This window comes from Drosophila kikkawai, chromosome X (genome assembly GCF_030179895.1).
Source record: "Drosophila kikkawai strain 14028-0561.14 chromosome X, DkikHiC1v2, whole genome shotgun sequence".
Lineage (NCBI taxonomy): Eukaryota > Metazoa > Arthropoda > Insecta > Diptera > Drosophilidae > Drosophila > Drosophila kikkawai.
The window spans coordinates 23,529,736-23,555,706 of NC_091733.1; the positions used below are offsets into that span (position 1 = coordinate 23,529,736).

The 25,971-nt window shown below is 41.4% G+C and overlaps 9 protein-coding genes across 10 annotated transcripts; 6 read left to right on the forward strand and 3 right to left on the reverse strand.

Moving 5' to 3' along the window:
* Positions 1-96: 96 nt before the first annotated feature.
* wac (wee Augmin) lies at positions 97-1,003 on the reverse strand. Its single transcript, XM_017167539.3, has 3 exons — positions 869-1,003; positions 502-814; positions 97-433 (listed from the first exon to the last, which is right to left on the reverse strand). The coding sequence occupies exons 1-3, from the start codon at positions 870-872 to the stop codon at positions 259-261; spliced, it is 492 nt and encodes a 163-aa protein (XP_017023028.1). The 5' UTR covers positions 873-1,003; the 3' UTR covers positions 97-258.
* Positions 1,004-1,342: 339 nt separating this feature from the next.
* Positions 1,343-7,006, forward strand: LOC108075201 (DGAT1/2-independent enzyme synthesizing storage lipids). The gene is made up of 4 exons (XM_017167538.3): positions 1,343-2,028; positions 2,093-2,231; positions 5,225-5,891; positions 5,952-7,006. Exons 1-4 carry the CDS (start codon positions 1,983-1,985, stop codon positions 6,078-6,080), a joined length of 981 nt encoding a protein of 326 aa, XP_017023027.1. The 5' UTR covers positions 1,343-1,982; the 3' UTR covers positions 6,081-7,006.
* Positions 7,007-8,049: 1,043 nt separating this feature from the next.
* GCS1 (mannosyl-oligosaccharide glucosidase) lies at positions 8,050-11,305 on the reverse strand. Its single transcript, XM_017167519.3, has one exon. The coding sequence runs from the start codon at positions 11,168-11,170 to the stop codon at positions 8,612-8,614; it is 2,559 nt and encodes an 852-aa protein (XP_017023008.1). The 5' UTR covers positions 11,171-11,305; the 3' UTR covers positions 8,050-8,611.
* A 96-nt stretch (positions 11,306-11,401) lies between these two features.
* Positions 11,402-12,105, reverse strand: LOC108075186 (uncharacterized). Its single transcript, XM_017167521.3, has one exon. It carries the CDS (start codon positions 12,028-12,030, stop codon positions 11,425-11,427), a length of 606 nt encoding a protein of 201 aa, XP_017023010.1. The 5' UTR covers positions 12,031-12,105; the 3' UTR covers positions 11,402-11,424.
* Positions 12,106-12,215: 110 nt separating this feature from the next.
* LOC108075187 (uncharacterized) lies at positions 12,216-13,104 on the forward strand. The gene has a single exon (XM_017167522.3). The coding sequence runs from the start codon at positions 12,330-12,332 to the stop codon at positions 12,894-12,896; it is 567 nt and encodes a 188-aa protein (XP_017023011.1). The 5' UTR covers positions 12,216-12,329; the 3' UTR covers positions 12,897-13,104.
* Positions 13,105-13,197: 93 nt separating this feature from the next.
* NdufV3 (NADH:ubiquinone oxidoreductase subunit V3) lies at positions 13,198-13,685 on the forward strand. The gene has a single exon (XM_017167523.3). The coding sequence runs from the start codon at positions 13,298-13,300 to the stop codon at positions 13,613-13,615; it is 318 nt and encodes a 105-aa protein (XP_017023012.1). The 5' UTR covers positions 13,198-13,297; the 3' UTR covers positions 13,616-13,685.
* A 63-nt stretch (positions 13,686-13,748) lies between these two features.
* On the forward strand, positions 13,749-18,309 carry LOC108075184 (serine/arginine repetitive matrix protein 2). Of its 2 annotated transcripts, none has more exons than XM_017167517.3 (2): positions 13,749-14,412; positions 14,907-18,309. In XM_017167517.3, exon 2 carries the CDS (start codon positions 14,923-14,925, stop codon positions 17,815-17,817), a length of 2,895 nt encoding a protein of 964 aa, XP_017023006.1. In that variant the 5' UTR covers positions 13,749-14,412; positions 14,907-14,922; the 3' UTR covers positions 17,818-18,309. The 2 variants fall into 2 exon arrangements, with proteins under 2 accessions (XP_017023006.1, XP_017023007.1); XM_017167518.3 differs by lacking the exon at positions 13,749-14,412 and adding an exon at positions 14,659-14,795.
* A 1,339-nt stretch (positions 18,310-19,648) lies between these two features.
* On the forward strand, positions 19,649-22,521 carry dsh (Segment polarity protein dishevelled). The gene has a single exon (XM_017167690.3). The coding sequence runs from the start codon at positions 20,119-20,121 to the stop codon at positions 22,018-22,020; it is 1,902 nt and encodes a 633-aa protein (XP_017023179.1). The 5' UTR covers positions 19,649-20,118; the 3' UTR covers positions 22,021-22,521.
* A 1,449-nt stretch (positions 22,522-23,970) lies between these two features.
* Positions 23,971-25,748, forward strand: Pa1 (PTIP associated 1). Its single transcript, XM_017167381.3, has 2 exons — positions 23,971-24,390; positions 24,462-25,748. The coding sequence occupies exons 1-2, from the start codon at positions 24,182-24,184 to the stop codon at positions 24,619-24,621; spliced, it is 369 nt and encodes a 122-aa protein (XP_017022870.1). The 5' UTR covers positions 23,971-24,181; the 3' UTR covers positions 24,622-25,748.
* Positions 25,749-25,971: the final 223 nt, after the last annotated feature.

Below are 25,971 nucleotides of genomic sequence, written 5' to 3' on the forward strand. Positions count from 1 at the left end.
GCTGATGAGGCCAAATCGATAACGATTGATTTTAAAGTATGCTTTTGGGCGGGCTTAGCAATATCGATAACCGCATGAAATGAAAGAGAGAGAGTGTGCCATCACTAATTACTTGGGTTATATTTGTTTTTTGTTTTTTTTTTTGTTATCAATAATGATCCTTTGGTGCAAATTTAAATATCTTTAAGAAATTTGCAGACATTTCTGTTTGTGTAAAATGTTTGTTTGAGCAAATACTATAAAACAAGTAGGACTTCCCTAGCGCCTGTCCAGCGAGTCCACCTTATCAATAATGCCTTCAATGTTAAAGTCCTTCGGTGCATTAAAGTTCTTTTGCCTGTCCGAAAAGCCCTGTTTGGTGGCAAGCATTACGTTAGTTTTCTGCACAACCTCACTTTCCGGAATCAAACGCTCTTCGGCGGCAGACATATAACTGAAACGGGATAAAATACCTGTTTAATTACAGGAATTCCGAGGGATTCCGTTATCTCCGTTATTTACCGTTCTAGAACGGCTACATCCCGAGCTGCCTCGTCAATGTCCGACTTCACTTTGCGCAGCTCAATCTGTTTCTTTGCCTTGATCAGCTTGTTCTCGATGCTGTCCCTCTTCTTGGTAGAGTGCAACTCGCGCAAATAGTTCAGGTCCAAGGCATGGACTTGCGAATCTACAGCGAGGTCCACGCATTTATCAAGAAGGGCCATGTCTTCCGAGGAAAAGTCACTCAACTCGATGCCCGCCAGCTTCAACTGTTTTTCGTAGTGATCACCCAAGGCCTTCAACTCTTTGATTTCCTCCTGCAGCTTCAAGTTCTCTGAATAATAATGGTTAATGTAATGCTAGCGGTACTTAATTTACTAAAACTCACCCATTTTTAATGAAAGAAAAAGACGAAATGCGAAGGAAAATGAAAAATGCTCAAAAATGCTTGTCAATTCGAAGGGAAAGTGTGACCACAGTGCTTTCTAATTTTGGACATAGTTCAGTGATGCCAGATTATTTTAATCCAAGTTTCAACACAAGAGGCGCCACTGTAACAGCATTTAAATTTCTTATAACAATAAATAAATTAATTTATTTGTAATAACTTTTTATTTTAGTACTTTTAGTACTTAAACAAAGACATAGTTCAAATTAACAAATCAATAATACTTTACTATACTTTACTTATTTAAGTGATTTTTGCTCTCAGCCTTTTTGAAATTTATTTTAAAATTATATTTGCCCAAAAATAAACTTATAAAAAATACGTTTTTCTCATTTAATTGTTTATTAAACTTTTCATTTCAATTATCATAAGCAGCTGGCAACGCTGGTCCACCTGCAAACAGCTGGGCCGGCGTTGCCAGTTGCCAGGAATGTGAGCCAAACGAGCGAAAAAAAAAACTAAACAAAAATGAAATAAAAGAACAATAAGATAACTTCATAGTATTATTAACCTAAACGACGCGGCGCGCACTATGTAGCTGACTGCGAACGGCGGCGGTTGTCTTTCTTTTTGCACGAGTGGCGCGCCTCGCTAATGTTTACATTCCGCACCGATACAAACAACAACAAAAGGCAATAACAATGCACCAATACGAAGTTTTAGCCAATAAAATAAATGTACGCGAAGCGGCGAAAATATTCAATTTTCATTAAACGAAAAGACAAAAACAACAACTGCAGCAGCGGCAACCCAGCACACAGACTCACACACACACACACAGAAGCACCTGAATTCCAATTTAAACAAGCAAAAACAAAAACAAAACACAAAATAGGAACCAAAAGAGCAACAAGAATTCAAGCAAGAAGCGCTAAAGAGAGGGAAAGAAAGTAAAGCTTCAAGTGAAAATCAGGCCAAAGCGATTCTTTTTTTTTCTGTATTTTGTTGTTGTGTGTGCACAAGAATAACAAATGAAACCTGAACACAGTCCAAAAATCAAGTGAAGAAATATCGAAAAAGGCCCCCTCCTTCGCCCCCTCTAGCACCCGCCAAAATGGAATTTCTGGAGAATTTATTTAAAACACTGCAGAGCCTTTTGTGTGAGTAAACACAATTGTGAAATTGGGAAATTGTTACAATGACTTCATTTCTTACTCATTGTAGCCTCCTACATCGATCTGGATTATTCACTATGGCTTTATCGTTTCTTGACCCCGCTAATCGTCACCTTTCTGCTGCCACTGGTCTTCGTGGCCCTCATCTACATTTCCTTCCTCGTGCTCTTCATCTACAAGTTGCACAGGTAAGCGAAAGAAAAACACGCGGCAATTGGAAAGGCAAGGGAAAATGGGAAAGAATTCAAATGGGAGTAATTGCACTCGGCGTTTTGTCCAATCCAACGGTAAATGAACTCTCTCATGCTGATCGAGCATTTTTTTGTTACCCTCTCTCTCTCCCGCTCCCGGCTGCTCTCCAGCTGTAATTAAAAAGGATGGGGAGAGTGGGAGAGTGCACTCTCCTTGGCACTGGTTCTGCTGCGCCGGCAACAGCGGCAGAGCAGCGACTGAGGCTGTTGAGCAGGTGATCAACATTGCCAACTTTTACTTGTCTACCTTACACACACACATACACTTGCCTGTCTGTGTGCCTTTATTTATTTTCTATTCGTAACTCTCTAATACGCGACCGGTTGGCCATGCTAATTAACTGAAAAGCTCTAATACAGCCACTAGTCATTGGCCCTAATGGCTCTAACTATAATAGCTAACGATGTTCCGTACTTCCCAAAGCATTTGTGCACTGAGAAAAATAAGAATAATAATAATAAAAGAATTTGGAAATATATCAGATATATATCAGATGCAAATTTTAAAATTTTAATAAACAAACAAATTTTTATAAATTTTCAAAAAAAAAGAAATACAATATTTTCTGCACAGTGCACAGAAAAAAAGAAAACAACAACAAAAATACAGTTCGATAAGCAGTGGAAATGAAAAAAGTAAATCAGAGAACCAAAACACGCCATGAAACATTCAAACATTCCTCCACTTCGATATTGCTTTCGTTGTTGCTATTACTTTTGCCGCGATAGCGTCATACGCATTACTTATGGATGCCTATTATCAGTTCACGGTCACTGGCGTAATCACAGGAATTATAAATCCATAAAAGGCCGAAGCGGTCGGGAGGGGAGGGGGGCTTTGGAGGGTCTCTGAATGCAATTAACTGAACCGAAACTACCGCAACCCATATAATTCCCTCACAAGTTCGCACATTATACTCTTACACTGTTTTTTATTGGCATTGCGAACGAAACGACCCGACGCCAGACTGCAGCAGGAACAACTATAAATATACAAAATGCTTAGTGGTTCTTTATAAAACACACACAAAAAATGTTGCGATTTGTTGATAAACGACTGGCAATTAACATGTCATGAAATTGTTACAAAATAGCCAAGAAGCAACCTTGACAGTGCCGCCTCAGGGGGAGGGGGTGATAAGCTCAATATGATAATCCACCTTGAACTTTGTTTAAAGTGTAAAGTATTTAAAGTACTTGGGTAATTAGAAAGTACTCAAGTAACTGAATCCATATGACAATAACACAATGTTGTCTTGAAAGGTTAAATTGGGTTTTTTATAGAGTTAAATTGATATCATACAATATTACGTTAGATATTTTTATACACTTTTAGGGTATTATATTTTAAGTAAAAAGTTAGCAAACGCCGTAAAAGGATCATTTCCGACCCTGTAAATCGTATATATTCTTGATCAGCATCAACAGCCGAGTTAATCTAGCCATATCTTCTTCCTTTTTAACTTTATAAATTGTTAAAAAATATAAAAAAAGATTTTTTGAATATCATCCCCTCAAGCGAAATATAAAATATGAAATATTTGGGATATATTCTGTTCTATCTATTGGTTATTCAAAATATACTTTTTCGTGACAGTCTTCTTATTTATTTATTTATTTTAATTATTTTTTTCTTGTTTCTAATTCCTGCCCCGACTTTGTTTTGGTCGCCAAGGGGCCGCTAGAAGATTTGTGAATGAACCCTGTTATCAGTTCCCCCACTAAACGCAGTTTCTGCCAAGGTGAGAGGCACGATCCCCAGTATGTGTGTGTATATTGATTTATAAGTTCTTTGATATGCATGGGGAGACATGACCAATTTAACACGCTGATAACACCTGCGGATGACAGCCAACTAACTAAATTTAAACACAAATTATCAGTGTTTTCCATTTGTTTAGAATTTAGCAATTAATTAGGTAGCCAAAGCAAAAACCTGAAAATTACCCATCAAATTAAATTTTTTTTTCTGTGCTTTCGACCCCAAGATTCAAGTACAGAAAATATTTAAAGTATTTTTGGGATTGTTATTGGCTTTCTAGAGTTAGGGAAACAATTATGTTTTATGAAGTAGAAAGAACTAGATATGATAAAAAAAGATACCTAACTTTGATAAGGCGAAGTTTTTATACCCTAGTATTTTTCAGTTGGATCATGGGTTTAAAAATCCATCATAACTAAGCTAAAAATGCATTAATTTTAATTCGGAAAACTGCTTTGTGTTAGTTTTTATGAATATAACATTTTTGCATACTACATTTAGATTTTAAAAAAATTCAATTTTTTTGATAATTTTAACGATGTAACCCCTTATAAAATTTTTGAAAAAATTGAGAAAAATGTTTTTCCTTCGGATATGGCTAGATAGATGCGCCTGTTAATGCTGATCAGGAATATATATGATTTATATGGTCGGAAATGACTCCTTCACTGACTAAAATCATAATAACCTTCAAGAAGACCGGAAATATTTTAATTTGTTACATGGGATATTTATCCATAATTTTTATGATAATTTTTAGGCAAATTAAAGTTTAAAAATATCATAACTAAATCAAAAAAGCATCAAATTCAATTTGGAAAGCATTTCTGTGTTGGGTTTTTATAGGCTAACAATTCTGCATTCTCAATTTTCAATTTAAAGAAATCGAAATTTTTTTTTTATAATTTTCTTTAAAATTTTTATGATGGAACCCCTTTTAAAATTAAAAAAAAAAATTTTTTCCTTCTAACATGTCTAGAAAAACTAGCCTCTTGATGCTGATCAAGAATATATATGATCTATAGGGTCGGAAATGACTGATTATGCCACAAAATTACATGTTTACATGCTAAGCTCCTGTGTTAGACAGAGGTGGGGCAGGAAAACTTAGCTTCTGGCTAAAAAAACATTTAATTATATTTTCTTTTTTGAATTTTTTCCCCCATAGACAAGTCATTATGCGAGCTGTCCAAACGGATCGCAACTTTTGGCGTGTTGGCCGCAAAATTGTGGCTGCCATTTGGGATGCACACGCCCGGATCTATCACGGCTACGAGGTAATCGGACTGGAGAACATACCCCAGGAGGGTCCAGCGTTGATTGTCTATTACCACGGAGCCATACCGATCGACATGTACTATTTGAACTCACGGATGCTGTTGCAGCGCGAACGCTTGATCTATACGATCGGCGATCGGTTCCTGTTCAAGTTGCCCGGTTGGGGTACCATTTCGGAGGCCTTTCACGTCAGTCCCGGCACCGTGCAGTCATGCGTGAGCATTCTGCGGGATGGCAATCTATTGGCCATCTCACCGGGCGGCGTTTATGAGGCCCAATTCGGTGATCATTACTACGAGCTGTTGTGGCGCAATCGTGTCGGTTTCGCCAAGGTGGCCCTCGAGGCCAAGGCACCCATAATACCGTGCTTCACACAGAACCTGCGCGAGGGCTTCCGGCAGGTGGGCATCTTTCGGAATTTCTTTATGCGGCTGTACAACAAGGTGCGCATACCGGTGTATCCCATCTATGGTGGATTTCCGGTCAAGTTTCGTACATATCTGGGCAAACCGATACCGTACGACGAGAACCTAACGGCCCAGGATCTGCAGGTTAAGGTGAGGAGTTGAATTTTACAGCAAATGAAATAATAATTGGATTTTTTTGTTAACTTTTAGGTGGCCACCGCTATTGAGGATTTGATCAATCAGCATCAGAGGCTGCCAGGCAGCATTTTGATGGCACTACTGGATCGTCTGCCTTCCTTTAGGCGCTCAAAGAGCGGCGTCAAGAACAAGAATGAGTAGTGAACCGAGGTCTAAATCTATATCTAGATGGTACCTTCCCCCCTAGTTAATCCCATTTCCATATAGAGTATATAGAGAGATTAACAGATTGACTTTGGTTTTTGGCCATATAAAGACTTTGGTTCCCATGTGTACTTCATAGTGTGTGTATAGGCAGCGCCATATATACTTACATATAACTATATATATCTCTGTAGATCGTGCATATATATATATGATTTTTTTTATTGATTTTGTAAATGCTTACCCTTTTATATATATATTTTTTTTAATTTTATAACTGAATCCTTATCGTTCAATCCCCGACACGTACTTTAAAGTGTACAAATCTTCACGTAGATCGTATAAACTTTTAATTAGCTTTAAAAATTAAGACAAAATAAAGTGTCACTAAAAACCCGCCCCACCCCAAAACCTTCCCCCTTCCCTTCTTCCAGACTTGAGTCAAACAAAAACAAGAACACCGAACAAAGAAATTATTTCTACCTTAAACTCTTTTTTTTTCATTTTTATAACAAAGACAAATACCTTAAATACTGTTTTATTTTCTTCTTTTTTGTTTAATCGTTCTCTTTATTTTCCTTTTTTTTTGGTAGTCTCTTTAAACAATTAAATATAATTAGTTTTGCCTTAAGTGATTTCGTGCATCTATATATACATTTACATATATATATCTCATTTTTGTACCTTTTTTATGAAACAAACAAAAAACAAGCAAAAAGTACATATTTTTCTGCCTCTGAGTGTGCTTGTGTGTCTGTCTGTCAGTGTGTGCGATTGTGTGTGTACTATATAGTTAAGAAAAATCGTGTATAATAATATATGTATAAATAAATAGCAATAATATCGGAGTACTTCATGTTCGCTAATTATAAAAAAATTAACACAGGAATTACCACCAATTGAAAACAGAAATAAAAATGTTGAAAGAAAAGGAAATTATAAATTTATGTGTTTGTTTTTTTTTTTTTAAATACGTGTTAGATAGGTAAATATGTATTTTTAAATTTTTATATTTTTCTCTATTTTTTTTATTTTATTTTGATTTTTATTATATTTCTCTAGACACTATTTCTCCTGCTATCTTGCTTTGTCTCTTTCTTTCTCCTTATCTCCTTCTCTCTCTTTCTAGCCTTATCTTATCGTTACTCTTTCTCTTTTTCTCGACACCATTTCTCGCACTATCTATCTTTGATTTTTTCTTTCTCTCTATGTCTTTCTATTCTCTCTCTCTTTCTAGCCTTTTCTTTAGCCTTTTCTTTCTTTTTCGTTACTCTTTCTCTTTCTCCGGAGAAATACTCCTTCTCTTTCTTCATAGAAGCATTCTTTCTCTCGGAAAAATACTCACTCTTTCTTTCTTAGAAATACTTTTTCTCTCAGAGAAATACTTTCTCTCTCTCTCTCTCGGCGAAATGCTCTATCTCTCTTGCGTTCGGAGAAATACTCTTTCTCTCTCTCTCTCGGAGAAATACTCTTTCTCTCTTTCACTCGGAGAAATACTCTTTCTCTCTGTCTTTTGGAGAAATACTCTTTCGCTTTCTGTCGGAGAAATACTCTCTCTCTCTCTCGGAGAAATACTCTTTTTCTCTCTCTCTCTCTCGGAGAAATACTTTCTCTCTCTCTCTCTCGGAGAAATACTCTTTCTCTCTCTCTCGGAGAAATACTCTTTCTCTTTCTCTCGGAGAAATACTCTTTCTCTTTCTCCGGAGTAATACTCTTTCTTCGGAGAAATCCTGTTTCTCTCCCTCCCACTCTCACTCTCTTCCCTGCTCAGAGAGAGTATAAATAGAGGCACCATCCTCACGCTGGCCTCAGTGTCTTCCCTTCCCATGTGACAGGAGGACCCAGCGGAGACCCACTGAACCCAGGAACAGGGCACATCCCAACTCAATGCCCTTATAAAGGTGTCACATCAGGAATCGGTAGAATGAGTCTGGGGCAATCAGGAAGGGTAAGAAAACAATTGCTATACATATTTATACATTTCTTTTCATATATTTATTTGTTATATTTTTAAAATTCATCTATTTAACGCTAAATGACTTTCCGTTTCCTTAAACCTCTCACACTCGTTTTGCTTTGTCAAAAATCCTACAAGTCTGTACTGACGATGACTAAAGGGATTACATACAATTATTGTTAGTCTACAATCAGGATGGGTGCCTCTTCTTAGCACAAATAATCATAGAGAGCAATTTAAGTGGGGGAATTCTTAAGCAAAACCGAATAAACATATAAGGAAAGTCTTGAAAGTCTTTAATTTCAACTCAAAAGCGGAAGATCAGCTCTCTGGCAACTTAATTTAAATGCATTTAAAAAAAAAAACTAAGCTATAATTTGGTAATTTTGTAATTAAGATACGTTTCTTGTTTAAAATTTTAAAATTCTTTCAAGATTAAGGACAACCCATCCCTTACAAACACATATATAGAGATATATATATTGTATATACCATTTCAGGAATCCGAGGCAGGGATGTTCATGTTCGTTGAGGAACTCACAGCAGATATACTTTATACAGTTCCAAGATTTTAGAACTGCTCAGCCATCAGAAGGACCACAGAAGCTGTCCAGCCGGTGAAGGGATTACAGCCCTTGCCCTCGCCAGTGGTATCGTCATACTGCTCCCACAGATAGCCACTGCGCTGATATTGTTTAAAGATGTTACCCACCAGATTGTCACGCAGCTCGGCATAGATCTCCCGTGCCAAGGCCGCATTCGGACCCTCGATCCGGCCATAATGATGCAGAGCCTTGGCCGCCAAATAGTTGATATTTATCCAGATGGGACCGCGCCAATAGGGCGGATCGTGCTCGGTGTTACGCTTCATATACAAAGGCGAGCGCTTGGACAGCGAACGCAGGCCAAAGTTGGTCCACAATTGCTCTGGATCCCGGAGATCATTTAGCAGCTTCGTCAAGTAAGGTGAGTCATGCTCGAGCTGCTCCAGAAGCAGCGGGAAGAGGCTCACATAGCCAAAGGAGCTGTCCACAAATTGGTAGGTAGGTTCCTCTAGGGTAACTCGCTTCATTTCGGGCTGCTGCTGCTGGTGGTATTGCTGCTGGCGATGTAGCTGCTGCTGCTGCTGTGGCGGTCGCTTCAGTTTCACCTGATCCGAGTGGAGTCCCCAGTCCGCGTACTGTTCACTATATGGAGCCAAATGCAAACGGTTGAGCTCCTCATTGTTGGCCAAAAAGGAAGCCGTCTCATAGTATTTGACATCGTCCTTGCCCAGGATAGTGGACAGCTCGGCCATGACACTGGCCGCCAAAGCAATCCAGCAGCGCAGATCCACATGACGCTCCCGGTCGGTGGGATGCGAGGCACGCGGATAATCATCCAGGCCGGAGGACAGACTCTTGGGGTTCAGCTCACGTGTGGTGGTGGCATTCCGACCGCGCCACAGATAGGTGCCCAGCACTTCACCCTTTTGCGTGGTGTTGTACCAATTGAACCAGGCCTGCATCCTGGGATACAGGCGCTCCAGCGTGGCCAGTCTTCCGTTCTGCGACAATTCAGCCCGATGGCTGGTGAGGAGCTTCCTTAGGGTAAGGAAAAACGTGGGCGGATTGGCATTGCTGTTCCGCTGGGTAACAAACTCCTCGGGCACCTTGGCCAAAGCCTCTACGCCCAGGATCTGCTCCCTGGGTATCCAGCCCTCCACGTTTAGGAGATCAAACCAATGGCACAGAATATCCAGCTCTATGTCTATGTCCCAGGCACTGATCAACAGGCCATGGAAGCCCTCATCCCAGAGGAAGCCGCGCGGAAAGAAGCTACGCGACGGCACAGCTGTATATAGCGGAGCCTTCCAATATGGCACCGGGCTCTTGGTATGCACCGATTGCACACGACTGGAGCCATAGAAGTAACCAATGCCGCCAAGCATGTTGCTCATGGCATTCCTGGCGAAACGCACCTCCTCCGGCGAGTGACCCTTCTTCTTCAGCTGGAAACGATCCTCGAAGCGCCTCTCAAACTCGGATATCTTGGCCTGCAGCGATTCCTGGTAGGCCCTGCCCGTCGGTGGCTTCGGTATCGATTGTCCCAGCGAGAATCCCGACGTCGATTGATAGGTGATGTCCAGCGTAAAGTCCACCTCGGCCGTGATTTGTATGGCTATAAAGTTCGGCTCCGGATTGTTGGAGGGCAGACCATTCTGGGAGACTATCTCGCCGGGCAGGCCTATAAACCGATTGCCTCGCTTGTCGGCAAAGGCGCGAAAATGCGAGAAGAGCGTATCCTTGAGCTTGCCCAGCGATGGAGCCACGGTGCTCAGATAGGATTTGTGCAGAATCTTGCCTTTGACCGCATGGAAACGGACTTGGAACTCGCCCAGGCCCTGCGTCTCGCCGTAGACCCCCGGCTCGGGGCTTTTGTCATCCGAAACGTACTTGATGTGACCATTGGTGCGCTCATCCAAGGCCACATACCAGATTAGGGAGATGCTCTTGTCCCAGGCACGCGTGGTGTTCCGCACCGAGATCCTGGCCGTCCAATCGCCGCCAAACTGCTTGCCCTCCGGATACTTGACAAAGGATGTCTTCAGCTCAAAGGGCAAGTCCTGGATCTCCTGGACGCCAAAGCTTCGGCCATCGTGATGCGTCCAGCCGTACGAGTCCAGCTTGTCGCCCTGCTCGCACCAATGGCGTATGCCCTGGCCACCGGGTCCCAGATTACTGGGCGTATACCACATCAGGCCCATGACCAGGGAATGGGGATCGCGAGTCTTCATCCCGAAGTAGTTGAGCGGCCTGTAGGTGCCCCAGTACCGGTCCAGCTGATCCAGGCCCGTCTGAACCACCATCTTCTGGTGGTCGAACGGCGTATTCACCCGCGTCTCCAGGTAGCCCAAGTAGCCGAAATACGAGGCAATGCCCAGGCACATGCAGCCAATGAGCGTCTTCCACTTGTCCAGCATGAGGTTCGAGGACAGGCTGAATCTCGTGTTGCGTTTTTGTTTGGCACTCGAAGCCGCTGCCGCTGCTGCTGCCGCCGCTGCCGCCGCCGCCGCTGCCGCCGCTTGCGTCGAGCCGGCTGACGAGGACTGTGCCGCGCTGGAGGAACTGCCACCTGCATTCCTGGCCATAATCCGTATCCGTTCGCTGTGCCCTTTAATCGTCTTTTCTGATGATTTGGTTTGGCCCTTTCGGCTGCATCTATTTTTCCTGAGTTAAAACACGAACGAACAAGAATTGTTTTTTTTTTTCTTTGCTACGCGGGCAGTGGTGCCAGACGTGTCGATGGCCACGTAAATTGTTTACAGTCATCGATAATTATCAAATATCGACAATCGAATATTGAAGTTTCAAATTTCAAGTATATGTATTACATTTGTATATTTTAATCTAAAACTGTGTCAATTGACCAAAACTCGTCTGATAACCAGCCCAACTCCCAGTCATTGGTCTTGGTCTTGGAGTTAGAGGATTCCAGGGAATAAAATTCCAGATCCTCATCGCTGGCATAGGGAAGTTGCTTCCAATTGATAGCACCAACATCAACCTGCAGGCTCATCCAACTCTGAACGCGACTAGCGGGCGGAGGACCAGGTATCTGGCTACGCAAGAAGCTACTCCGGCACTCCTTCAGCGAAGGATTCGTGTTGCAATCAAAGCCTATCTTTCGAGGCAGCTTGGGCTCTTCCTCATCGTTCGAGGAAGAGGATGCCTGCACTTTGACAATGTAGCTGTCGGGTTCCAGCACCTGATGAACCTTGGGTTGTCTCGTGGATTGTCCAGGAACCTGGGAATGGCTGCCTTTCCTGGACCGCTTGACCTCCGTTTCACTGCAGGTCAGCATGGACCGCTTCATCTGGACGCACTGGTGGGTATGGCTGCCCAAGGACACCTTCTTGCTGGGGCTAATGGGCGTGAGAGGAGTGGCCAGGCGGCCATCCACGTAGTGGTTATCCGGCTTGGCAAAGATGCCTGCCAGATATTTGAACATTTTGTCGTTTTACTAAAAATTTATGGAATAATTACAAACAATGTCTTGACTTATTTTGCCATGTGTAGAATATAAATTTATAAAGAGTATGTATGTTGATCCAAATCCTGGTTAAAAATTAAGCGCCCAATCGAAATTCAAAAGGTGGCAATTTGTGACGTCACTCAATCGCGGTGCTGCCACACTTTCAAGACCAAACCAGGCGCTCTGGCTAATTTAGCACATTTTTATACACGTGCCATTTATTTTGATTGCGTTTATTTACATTTTTTATTTTTAATATATCTTCGACTAAGATAATGAACGTCAGCGAGGACTTTAAGCCGGTGCCCACCAAGGCGGCACTGGCCTTACAGAAGAAACAACAGGCCAGCAGCGAGTTCAAGGCGCTGGTTTTCCAGGAACCACAATATCTACCGAAATCTAAATCAGATTCCAAGCCGCTAGATCAGGAGGAATCGCAACCAAAGGCCGCCCACAAGATCAAGGAAGCCGGAATGGAGTTGAATCCGGAGTTTGACATAAAGAAGGCACGCCACGAGATCCTGAACTTTGCCACAAGGAATCAGCGCGTCATCAAGAACAAGCGCAAAATGGAGATGTTCCAGCTGGCCAAGCTGGGTGCCAAGCCGCTGAAGAAGCCGGCACGCAACTACAAGGAGCTGAAGGATGAGCGCCAGCGACTGCATAACATCCGCGAGGAGCGGAAGAAGTTCCATCAGCTGGGCAAGAACCAAGCCGGTGCGGCAAGCGTCAAGTGCCGGACCAAAGGACAAAAGGAACGAAACCAGAAGAAGCGGGCGCCCGTCTCCGCCATCGATCAGCATTATGGCAAGGCGCAGCCAAAGTTCAAAGCGAGAAAGTAAAAGTGATTTAACAAATAAACTTAATTTAGCTAAACCCTGTGAAAAGTGTAGATTTGGGCAAGTGCGGGAATGTGGGAATGTGTAGAATGCAAATATGATTGCAATTGATAATCGGTATCGATTTTTCCATGCTTTTTACATTTATTAACAATTAGAATTGTTAATTTAAACAATTAATTGCAATTTTATAAATAAAAAACAATCAAAACGATGCAGTGTGACCGTTGACACTTTGGGCATATATCCTAAAATCTCAAATTAATAAACTTTTAAGACATTGCCAGATTATCAGCTGATAACTGCACTTTCAGCGTTGCTCAGCACTGGTACATTGTTGATACGATTACGTGAATAATTTTTGCCAAGCGAATTAAACTGCTCCAATTAATATCCAGCCCAGGATGTTCTCCCCCTCGCGCGCCCTTCGTCCGGCCCTGAGCCGCTGCTACACCCAGATCAAGGGCGGACCCGTGTCCGGCGGCAGCAGCGCCAGTCGCGGAGCCAGTGCACCAGCATCCGGATCGGGAAGCACACCATCCGTCACAGGACTGACCAGCAATTGCGTGAAGCCCAACTCCGGACCGGTGGGGCCGGGTGCCTCCGTATCCGGAGAATATAAGGTTCCAGAGTACTACTGTTTCAACCGTTTTAGCTACGCCGAGGCGGAGGTGGAGATGGCCAAATACCGCTGCCCGCAGCCATCGGCGGTGAGGAAGTAGGCCAACCAGCTGTTGTTAATGTAAAATAAAACCAAATCAGAGTCAGGCTTGTTCATTATAAAAAAAAACCTATATATATTTTATTGTGAAGGGGGAGAGGAGGGTGGAAACCCCCAGTGTGACCGACAATTTGGTATTTTATGAATCGACGCTGCCCAACACTGGTCGCCGCTCTCTGCTCTCCGCTCCGCACAGTTTTACCGTTTAGTTTTACCCAAGAGCAAGCAATTTGGAGCGCGCGAAGCCTACTGCAAATATCAGTGAAAACCAATAACTATCGCCTATTGCACAAAAATAACAGCCGCAAACCGTGCCAGACTAAGCGTCAAAGTGCAACATTGACGAGGCAACAACCGAAAACAGCACAAAAAACCAACAAAACACAGGGTCATTGGCGTGTGTGTGTGTGGTACAGTTGGGTAGAAAAACATCGCCGTTGCTGGGTTGCCACCTGGTTGTCGGCTCTCCGTCAATTGGTGCCACCACTTTTCGGCCTCTGCAGTTGTGCATCTTTCCGATTTTTTTTTTTTTTTAATCTTCAAAAGGCATTTGTCCGCGCGCCAATACTAAAGAAAAATCGTGGAAATCAGTTGCAAACTGCAGGCAAAGTCTGATTTGCTGCCCCCGGAACGCAGTAGAGAATATTGAACGGCGGTGTGTGTGCATTGCAGCAGCGCAGGCAGAGAGCGAGCGAACGGACGAAAAAGAGAGCGCGTTGTGAAAGTGCCTGGCAAAAGGAAACCAATAAAAAGTGAAAACACAAACGCCCGAGAAAATGTAAAGCTATTTTAGCTAAGGTAAGTAAAGTGGTTGCGGATTGGGACCTGGCCGATATATTTGCCGATTCTTCGTGTTTTCAGTTGTTGCTCCGCCATACATACGTAAGTATGCATGTGTATGTGTGTATATATATACGTATGTGCTCGGCTGGCGCGCGAAAAAGTGACGAAAATAGGCGCCAGAGTTGCCAGAGCTGCGTGCATACACATGCATACATACGTACATCCATTGAAATACAGTGAACATGGCAGTGCTCAAACCCCAAAATCGAAATACTAGGAAAGTCGTGAATTAAATAATAATACTGTGATTATCGATTCGCACTAAATCTAATGCAATTAATTGCTTTGCAAAGCCTGGTGTCAAGAGGCTAATGAATGGAAAAAATGCTGCCATGTTTGTATGTATGCTGCTGCGGCGTTCCAAAGTAACCAATGCCCACTGTCTTCATATATGGTCACAGATTATAACGATCTATTTTGTTTTGTCTTCTCTCGGTGTTCCGTTGCAGGCTAACTCCATGAAAGATGCGAGCTGGGAAGAAGCAAATAGTTGAAAGCGGAAAGACACGTCCTTGCATCGTTTACGTTAAGAATCTGCGCGAGGAGGCAGAGCCCGCCGGCGCTAGACTGAGAAAGAGGGATCCGCGGGAGCTGCAGAAGCAGCAGCGGGAACAGGCGCTGCGAGAGACACCGTCGCGTCGCCCGGGTCGTCCCGCAATAGAAGCGATCCAAAAGAAGCCATTATCCCGCACGCGGCAATCAGTTGCCGCCAAATCCCCTACAGCAACCGTCGACAGCCCCTCGCCGCCCCCTAAGGTCACCAGGGCGACGACAGCGACAACGACGCCCGCCACTGTCATGGCGAAGCGACGAAGCACATTGGTGCTGGGTAATTCCCACCAAAAGTTGACGAGCATCGGTGGACGACGCGGCACCCAAACGGAGACGCATGCCACTCCAAAGATGTATAAGCAGGTTGCCAAGCATTTGGCGCCCAGTAGTCCGCCGCCGACCATTGCGGCCAGCCGCTCCAGGCGCTCCATCAAGCCGAATCCCAAGTACGCCAGCGAGGATGTGGTCACGCCCAAATATATGGCCTCCTTGAGCGGCGAAGGCAGTCCGGTCTCTAGCGGATCACGCCACCGGTCGCAGGCGAAGCCGATATACGCAGAAATTAACGATCTGTTGGACTTGGACGACGAGGACAATGACGATGAACTGGCAGATGCTGCATTCAATCCGCAATTGCACAAGTCCGACGAGGACGACGACGAGGAGTTTATCAGTGACGGGGAGTTTGAGCAGGAGTTGCGTCTCGAGAAGCTGCCGGCGGCGAAGCGCGGACGTGGACGTCCGCCGAAGGCCAATAATGTGAAGACGCCCATCTCTGCGGCAGCAGCTTCCACCACTGCCGCCGGGGCTTCAAATCGAGTATTCCACAAATTGGAAGTTAACTCGAGTCAGGGACGCACTGCACCCGCCACCAATATGCAGCAGCTGCGTCGCACCTTGGCCGGGGCAATGGCTCGAAATAATGCCAGCATGATGGCTGATGGAGGAGGAGCCAAACGGAAGCTGGAGGCTAGCGAAAGTGAGAGTCCCGTTGCTCGCAAGCGTCTGGTCATCTCCTCGGTCGGTGGCAGTGGCCAACGCAGTGTGCCCGTGGTTAATGGCGCCACCAAGAGGAGCACAACGCCCAGTGCTCACGCTAACATCTCAAGGCCCAAGGTGGGGGCCGCCGGCAATGCGTCGAGAATGCAACCACAACGAACATCTGAAGTTGTCTTTAAGGTTAATCCCGCCACCCCGAATACATCCACGCAGAATGCCACAAATACCAGCACACGCTCCACAAGAGGAGCCGGAGCCGGTGGCGGATCAGGAGCAGGAGCTGCCAGCAAATCATCACCGAAAGAAGAGTCTGAGGCCACATTCACCATAGTGAATATCGATGACATTATGAACCAGGATGATGTGCTGATCAGCAGAGCCAACAGTGCACTTGCTGCGGCCGCCTCCAGGACAAGCGGTGCCAGCAAAAAACTCGCCAAGGGAAGGCTCCGCATGAAAGACATCCTTTCCACCAGCAATACGATTGGAGCGGCATTGGAAAAGAAGTTTGCCAGCATTGAGAAATCAACGCCGGTGTCCAACAACAACAACAGCAGCAGCAGTCAGGCGGCGGCGGCGGCGGCAGCCAAGCGATTAAAGATCCTGTCAAGCAATAGCAGCAGCAGTGGGAACGCCACCAAGCCAAGAACTGCCAGCCAGGCGGCTCAATCAGCTGCTGTGTCCAAGCCCCGGCCGCGCATACTCAACACGGAGATGGGCAAGAAGACGCAGCCAATGAAGCCGCTAATGAGCATGGGCAAGGAGCTGTGCCCCACGGACGTGGACACTGAGGAGGATGATCCCGATCCAGACCTGGACCTGGACCTTGATCTCGATCTCGATGAGCCACCCGCATCGATTGTAACCAGACGCACTCCCAGACAGGCACCAGGACCAGCCACAGCAGAGCCCGGCAGTGCGGCAGCATCCAACAAGTGGAGTAGCAGCAGCACCACCAACACCACCACCAATCGCCGCAAAGTGCTTGCCACCACGGCCTCCACGGCGAATGCCCGGGCCGATAAAAAGGAAAGCAAGCTGCTAGCCGATGTCCATGACGAGCCGCCGGTTGTGTTCAAAAAGCCTGGCGGTAGCCCGCAGCTACGCAGCAAGGAGAACCAACAGGAGCAGCGCGACAAGGAGGATGCGCCGCCAGCAAAGAAGGATACAGCTTCAACTGCTACCGTGACCGCATCCAGCGCAGCATCCGCGACAACAACAGTTCTTAGCAGTCCACAGAAATATTTCCCCCCGGAGACAACCACCTTCATGGAGGAGGAGGGTCGCCTGGTGAAGAAGATTACGTGCTATGAGACGTGGCATGTGATCAACTTGCCAACGGAATTGCCAGCCTCGGCGATAGCAGCCCGACAACAGCGCACCTGCCTGGAGCTGGCGCTGGTCAAGCTGGCCAATGTGGCCGCTCGGCTCAAGGTGCCCTCCTCCAAATGGAGCAGCAAGGTGACATTGTATAAGGTATCGCCGACGCTAATGCAGCGCCAATCGATGACCATATTCACCGGTGATCTGCTGCCGTACAACATACCCGAGGAGGATCGCCACAAGTACCAGCCATCGTGTGTTCTGTTCCGTCGCACGGCGTCGGACAGGACCAAGTCCGGTGTGCCCTACGATCGGGCCATTATCTTCAAGAACAAGTGCTTCTATGCCAACATCGATGGCAAGCAGGTGAATCTGCTGGGTGCCCCCGAGACCGTGGACAACATCAAGGAGGTGGAGATATTGCTGGACATTGTCGATCGTCTGACGCTCAATAGCCAACTGGTGGAGATGGTCAATACGAAGTGAGGTGAAGAGGACAATTAGGACTCGTAGTAGTAGCATACTGTAAAAAATGATTCACACAGACACGAAAATATGGACACACTCTAATTTGTTTGAACCACAAACGGAAACGGAAACTTGAAACGTTTACCCCTATATCTATTACTTTTTTTTTTTGTAAAACCATTAACTTAGTTTTAAAGCTTAGTCTAGCGTAATTATCTTTATATACACATATTATATATATATATATAATATCGTAAAAAACAGAAGATGGACATATACATATACATGCATGCATACATACAGTTGGATGTGTATGTGTGTGTTTAGTAAGGAGTAATTTTAATCGGCCCCTGAAATTCGTCTCGGAACTGTGGACACGAACGAAGGCTCGGATGATGCACACACAGGAGCTGAAGTAGCAGGAGGAGGAGCAATTATTTTTCGATTAAATTATGTTTTGATTCAAGACCCTTCTCCCCCTCGAAAATAAACAATTAAATAAATATCCAATCCCCCTTTTTAAACTGGCAGTTAATTAATTATTTAAATCGTAGCTCATTTATTCATGTAACAATAACCGGGCGATCATAAAGCTTAAGAATTGAGGACTAGTGTCTAAGAGAAGTGTACATTTTAAAAGGCCCCCCATTTAAAAACATAAATAAATAAAAGAAAAACTGATTAAACCAATTTTCAATTGAACAACAAAAATGGTAAAATAAAAACAAAGTTGTAAATAAAACATGGGAGTGGGGTAGAGATTATAATGTACTAGAGTTTGTTGTTATCTCGGTTCAAGAGATAATGATTGAGGGGGTGGGGGGATTGCCCTTTATTTAAATTTATCTGCTGTATATAAATTGACAGAATTGCGTTCAGTGTACGCAAAAGAACAACTAAAAAGTTTAGAATATAACATTAAAAATAAATAAATATATTTAACACAAAATATTTAGGTTAAAACAACTAAATAATTTGGAATACACCATCAAAAAACGAATTAATATATTTCTAAACATAATATTTAGGTTGATGAATTTTGAAATTAGGAATATTCACTAATTTAAAAAGTCAATTTTTTAATAATGAATATTCTCGTACCTTAGATAGTGACTTTTCTTAGTTTTAAAATCTATAAACTTATATATATTTTAAATACATTTGTTTTAATTGTTATATTCTTAATTATTTATCTTAGCTTTTTTTTTCAATATAAAAAAATATTAAAATATTGGAAAAAATCTTAAAAGCTATGTAATAAATTTTTCAAAATTTATAATGGAGTTATAATAATAGTTAAACATTTAAAAATTAAAAAATTAAATAAATAAAATTTTAAACTTAAGAATTGAAATACAAATACAATTTTTTTAAATTACTTAAATAAATCTTTCGGTTTTTTTTTCAATATTAAAATTTATAGGAAAAAGAATCGAAAGAGATATGTAAGACATTTTTTCAAAATTTAAATAATAATACTCAGAAATTAAAAATATATATATATATATTAAATATTAATATATATATATATTAGACCTTCAAAGCCGTTTAATAAATTGAATTTAAATACATATATAATTCTTTTGGTTTAGTTATGATCGATTTTAAATAACTATAAAATAATAATAATGAAGAAAAAATTCTATTTATAAATTAGCAACCCAATTTCTCTCAAAGCCATCTAAAAAAATAAAATAAAATATTTAAATAAATTAAATAAATAAATATAAATTCAAACAAAAACCTATCGATAAGTGCATATTTTCAGTATTTTCACAATAGTATTTTTCTAGCATGTGCCCGTATTTACGTTGCCATTTCCTTTTCAGTATTTCGGTGGTGTGTGACCGTTTCGTGAGTTACATCCCTACAAAACTGCAGACAAAAAGTGAATATTTCGGGTTTTTTTTGTTGTCATTCGTCTGAACTTTCGCCGTGCAATCAATTGCGATTAAATCCGGCCCAGCTAATCCGTATAGCTAATTAGCCAGTGGCGTGGCCGGGCCCCCAGCGCTCCAAGCAGATGGAGCAGGAGCTGCCGCAGTAGTTCGTTCCATTACAGTTTCCATTTCCATTGAACAAAACGAACACCCAACCCAAAAAAAAGAAAAAAAGAAAAAACGCGAAGCAGAGGCGGCGGCGTGCGAGAGCGAGAAAGCAACAGAGAGAGCAAGAGGAGCGAAAGAAAGAGAAAGAGAGGCGGAAAAAAGGAAAACTCGAAAGAAGAAAAACTTGGCATTTTATTCCGGATTATAATTGAAGGGGGGAATATAGCGCGCGCGGCCTAAGTTCCCAACTGAGCACAGATTGAGAGACGCCATGGACGCGGACAGGGGCGGCGGTGGCGGTGGCCAGGAGACGAAGGTCATCTATCACATAGACGATGAGACGACGCCGTATCTGGTGAAGATCCCCATACCATCCGCCCAGGTGACGCTGCGCGACTTCAAGCTGGTGCTGAACAAGCAGAACAACAACTACAAGTACTTCTTCAAGTCAATGGACGCGGATTTTGGTGTCGTCAAGGAGGAGATTGCCGACGATGCCACCATTCTGCCCTGCTTCAATGGGCGGGTCGTCTCCTGGCTCGTGTCTGCCGATGGTACCAATCAATCGGATAACTGCTCGGAGCTGCCCACCAGTGAATGTGAGCTGGGCATGCCCATGACCATGCCCATGCCCATGGGCAGGAAGCAGGGCCAGCTTGGCCAGCAACAGCAGCAGCAGCAGCAGGTGCAGCAGCAACAACAGCACATCCAGCAGCAGCAACAGCAGCACCTCCAGCAGCAGCAGCCCCACCTCCAACAGCAGCAGCAACAGCAGAAGCTCATGAGCAATCCGCTGATGCAGCCGCCACCGCTCACATATCAATCGGCATCGGTGCTGTCCAGCGACTTGGACTCGACCAGCCTGTTTGGCACCGAATCGGAGCTAACCCTTGACCGGGACATGACCGACTACAGCAGCGTCCAGCGGCTGCAGGTGCGCAAGAAGCCGCAGCGTCGCAAAAAGCGAGCGCCGAGCATGTCGCGCACCTCCTCGTACAGCTCCATAACCGACTCGACGATGTCTCTCAACATAATCACCGTGTCGATCAACATGGAGGCGGTCAACTTTCTGGGCATCTCCATTGTCGGCCAATCGAATCGCGGCGGTGACGGTGGCATCTATGTGGGCAGCATTATGAAGGGCGGCGCCGTTGCCCTGGATGGAAGGATCGAGCCGGGGGATATGATACTCCAGGTGAACGATGTGAATTTCGAGAATATGACCAATGATGAGGCGGTTAGGGTGCTGCGTGAGGTGGTCCAAAAGCCGGGACCCATTAAATTGGTGGTGGCCAAATGTTGGGATCCAAATCCCAAGGGATACTTTACCATACCGCGAACGGAGCCGGTGCGACCGATTGATCCCGGTGCCTGGGTGGCACACACCCAGGCGCTCACCTCGCACGACAGTATTATCGCCGATGCCATGTCGGAGCCGATTAAGGAGCGACTGGACCAGAACAACCTCGAGGAGATCGTCAAGGCGATGACGAAGCCGGACAGCGGACTTGAGATACGGGATCGAATGTGGCTGAAGATAACCATACCCAATGCCTTCATCGGTGCGGACGCCGTCAACTGGGTGCTGGAGAATGTGGAGGATGTGCAGGATCGGAGAGAGGCCAGGCGGATTGTCTCGGCGATGTTGAGGAGCAATTACATCAAGCATACGGTCAATAAGCTGACCTTCTCGGAGCAATGCTATTACGTTGTCAACGAGGAGCGCAATCCGAATCTGTTGAACCGCGGTCCGGGCCATCTCCATCCGCACCAGCATCCGCATCCGCATGGGCATGCACTGAGCCATGCGGACACCGAGAGCATCACCAGCGACATCGGGCCGCTGCCAAACCCGCCCATATATATGCCATACTCGGCCACGTACAATCCAAGTCACGGCTATCAGCCGATCCAGTACGGCATCGCCGAGCGACACATCTCGTCCGGATCGAGCAGCAGCGATGTGCTCACCAGCAAGGACATCTCGGCGTCGCAGAGCGACATCACCTCGGTGATCCATCAGGCCAATCAGCTGACCATTGCCGCCCATGGCTCCAACAAATCCTCCGGCTCCTCGAATCGCGGCGGCGGCGGAGGAGGAGGAGGCGGCGGTGGTGGTGGTGGCAACAATACCAACGATCAGGACGTATCCGTATTTAATTACGTATTGTAGAGAAACCTTTCTTTTTGCAATCAAATTGTGTTTTTAATTAATTAAATTAAAATATGTACGATTATTCTTTTTTTATATACGAGTATACAAAGCAAACAAAACGGCAAAAACAACAATATAATAATTAATAATTAATAATAATACTTATGTATAATGTACGTACTTTGTAAGTCATAGAAAAGAACGCATAACACACACACACACACAATACACGAAGGAGGAGCGCATAACGACGATGATACGAAGTGCAGAGCGGAGGATCGGAAGGAAGCAGAAGAAGGAACGCGAGAGATCAGATCAGGTCAAACTTCAAAAATATATATGATAAGATCGAGATCGAGATGGAGATCGGAATCGGAAGCGAGGACGATATGATGGCGGAGGATCGGGAGGATCAGTTACGCGGCACCATGAGTATGGCCGATCGATGGACGATGATTTTGAATAAAGTTCTAAGAATTTAGTAATCACAAAGTAAATAAATACAAATAAAATGAATAATCGATGGCTTTTATTATTATTATTATAATTTTATTTTTATACATTTATTTGAATTTTTTTGTATTATTTCCCTTTTTGTATTGTTTTTTATTATTTATTTATTTGAATTTTTTTATAATTATTGATTAATTGTATTTTTTTTATTATTTATTTAAATGCATTTTATTTATTATTTATTTGTTTGTATTTTTTTTATTAATTTTTTATTATTATTTATTTGTTTTATTATTTTTATTTATGTATTCGTACTTTTTTTGTATTATTTTATTATTTATTTATTTGAATTTTGTTTATTATTTATTTATTTGTATTTTTTATTATTATTTATTTGTTTTATTTTGTTTATTATTTATTTATTCGTACTTTTTTGTTTTATTTTATTATTTATTTATTTGAATTTTGTTTTTATTTGCATTTTTTTCTTTATTTATTCACATTTTTTTTATTATTTGTTTATTTGTATTTTTTATAATTATTAATTAATTGTATTTTTTTTAAATATTTATTTATATGCATTTTATTATTCTTTATTTATTGGGTTTTTATTATTAATTTTTTTATATGGTTTTTATTTATTTATTTTTTTTTATTATCTATTTATTCGTATTTTTTTTATTATTTTATTATTTATTTATTTGAATTGTTTTATTATTTATTTATTAATATATTTTTATAATTATTAATTACTTGTATTTTTTTTATATATATCTATTTGTATTTTTTTATTATTTATTTATTTGCATTTTTTTATTATTTATTTATTTGTTTTTTTTATTCTTTTTTTATTTGTTTTTTTTTTTTTTAATATTTATTTATTTATTTTTTATTGGGGCAATTGGGCAATAGAAGATCTCTGCCAGACGATGGAACAGATTTATGGTCCGTACGTGCCCTTTAGGAAAAACAGAAATCAATCTATAAATAGATTTACCTCTTTTAAAGAGAACTTCCCCTTTCCATAAAATACGCCCACTATCCGAAAAAGTGCTGAGGTCTAACTGGTTCCTTAATCGAAAATATTTAAGAAAATTATTTAAATAATCGATATAATTTTTGAAGAATATATTAACGCTTATTGAATGTAGGTACATTATCTTATATATTTTTATTTATTTATTTTATTGAGAAATAAAAATAACAATCAGAACCTTAACATATTTAAATTACTAAATATATTTAATATTATATTTAATTTTTTTCATATCTGAAAAAAATATATGTATTGTATATAAATCCCTTTAAAGTATTTACTTTTTAATTCGAATTTTATATACATTTTTTATATAAAAAAAATGAAGCATTTTCAAGAAACTCTTTTATATATAAATAAGTAAAAATTAAAAATGATTTAATTAAGAAACAATTATAGAATAGCCCTGCTACCATCCCTGTTGGTTCATAACTATCGCTAAAAACCATGCCTGCTTCCCGATAGTGTCATCTCTAATGTGCAAATAAACAAAACAAAAAAAAAACGCCTACAAAAATTTTTCATTGATTTTATACAAAGAAATTCTGAAAATTCCACGATAAGAAGACTTAAAAACAGACAACTTTTAGATATATGTAAATAGTGTAAATAATAGAATAATTCACGAGAATTTGCAACCAAAACAAAACAGAAAATAAACCATAAAACCAAGAAAACAAAACACCAAAAATGGCAACCGAAGTGGAGCCGGCAAATACGGCGGACAAGTTCTCCGCCAATGCCGAGGAGCTGGAGAGTTACTATCTGATGCTGGAGGCGGGCAACATACCGGAGCTCCAGTGGCAGTTCCCCGGACGAAGGGAGCCCTCGCCGGAGCTGGTGGGATCCGGCAGGAATAGCAAGGAACTGGAGCAAACCGCCGATGCCATCGAACAGGAGTAAGTTTTATTATTAATCGGGATTTAAGACAAACAGATATATATATATGTTATGTGATTGCTCGCCTTAGACCCCAAAAGGCCAATGACTTTGACTTTAGCGACGAGGTGGCGCCCACCCAAATGCGGGTCCGCAGCCAAACGTCCACGCCCAAGTCTGCCAAAAAGAAGACGGCCAACTTTGCCGGCGTCATGGAGACCCTGAAGAAGAAGAATGCGGAGAGCTCCTAGCACACACTGAAGTTCTGATGCATCCAGAAGAAGGGGATCGGAACTGCCACTCACCCGAATCTAAAGATCACACTTCGCGAGGGTCTGGTTATAAAGGTCTGCAAGCTGTTGGAGAAACCCGAGGAACCAAGCTCTGGTGGCCATAGGAGGAACTAAGGGAGAGGAAGATAAGTTGAGTTTTTTCTTTGAAAAATTACTAAATTGGGTTATTTTTAGAAGGTTTTAAGATTATCTATTCTATCTTTTATATTATTTATATTTATAAGTTATAAAATTGAAGATGTAAGAATTTTAAGATTATTTTTACTACTTTTCTATCGTTTTATATATATCATAGAAAGAATTTCAGAACAGTTCCAAAGCTTAGCCTCTCCATAAATTAAATATCTATAGTTTTTGTACCCTTTCAGGGTTTTATCATTTAAATCAGAAGCTATACTAAAATTAAATATGTTATAAATATTATTGATCAGCATCTACAGCCAAGTAGATCTAGCCAAGTCCGTCTGTCCGTTTCTAGGCAAACTTTCTGAGTTTTTTAAGCTATTTGAAAGAGATTTAAACTTCAATCAAGATTAATTTGTAGAAATAGTAATGTTAATAGAATTGCTTATGATAAATATAAAAATTTATTTTTAAAATTAAGTATATATTAATATTTATAAGTAATGAAAATTAAGTATAATGATATTTGGCTTAAATAAATTTTTAAAGAATTATTTTAAAAGCAAAAATATATTTTTTAAGAATTATTTTAAAAGCAAAAATATATTTTTAAAGATTTATATAAAAAAAAAACATATGTATATATTTAAAGAATTATTTCAAAAGCAAAAATATATTTTTAAGGAATTATTTTAAAAGCAAAAATATATTTTTTATGAATTATTTTAAAAAACAAAATGAAAAGTTATTAAACAAAAAAATTGTATATACATTCACACAAAGTTGTGTAAACAAGGCAATGAAAGATGAACTACTAAATATTAAGTCTTACAATGAATATTATATTAATCAAAAAGGATTGATTTTAAGTTTTAAAAAAAAGATTTAAATTTAACACAAAAATACACAAAATATAAACAATGAAACCGAAGCTCTACATAAAATGAATACATAAAATAATATTATAAAATAATATAAATACATAAAATAATATTATAAAATTATATAAATACATAAAATAATATTATAAAATAATATAAATACAAAAAATAATATTATAAAATAATATAAATACATAAAATAATATTATAAAATTATATAAATACAAAAAATAATATAAATACATAAAATAATATTATAAAATAATATAAATAAATAATTTAAAGAGCAAAGGTGGAGAAACCT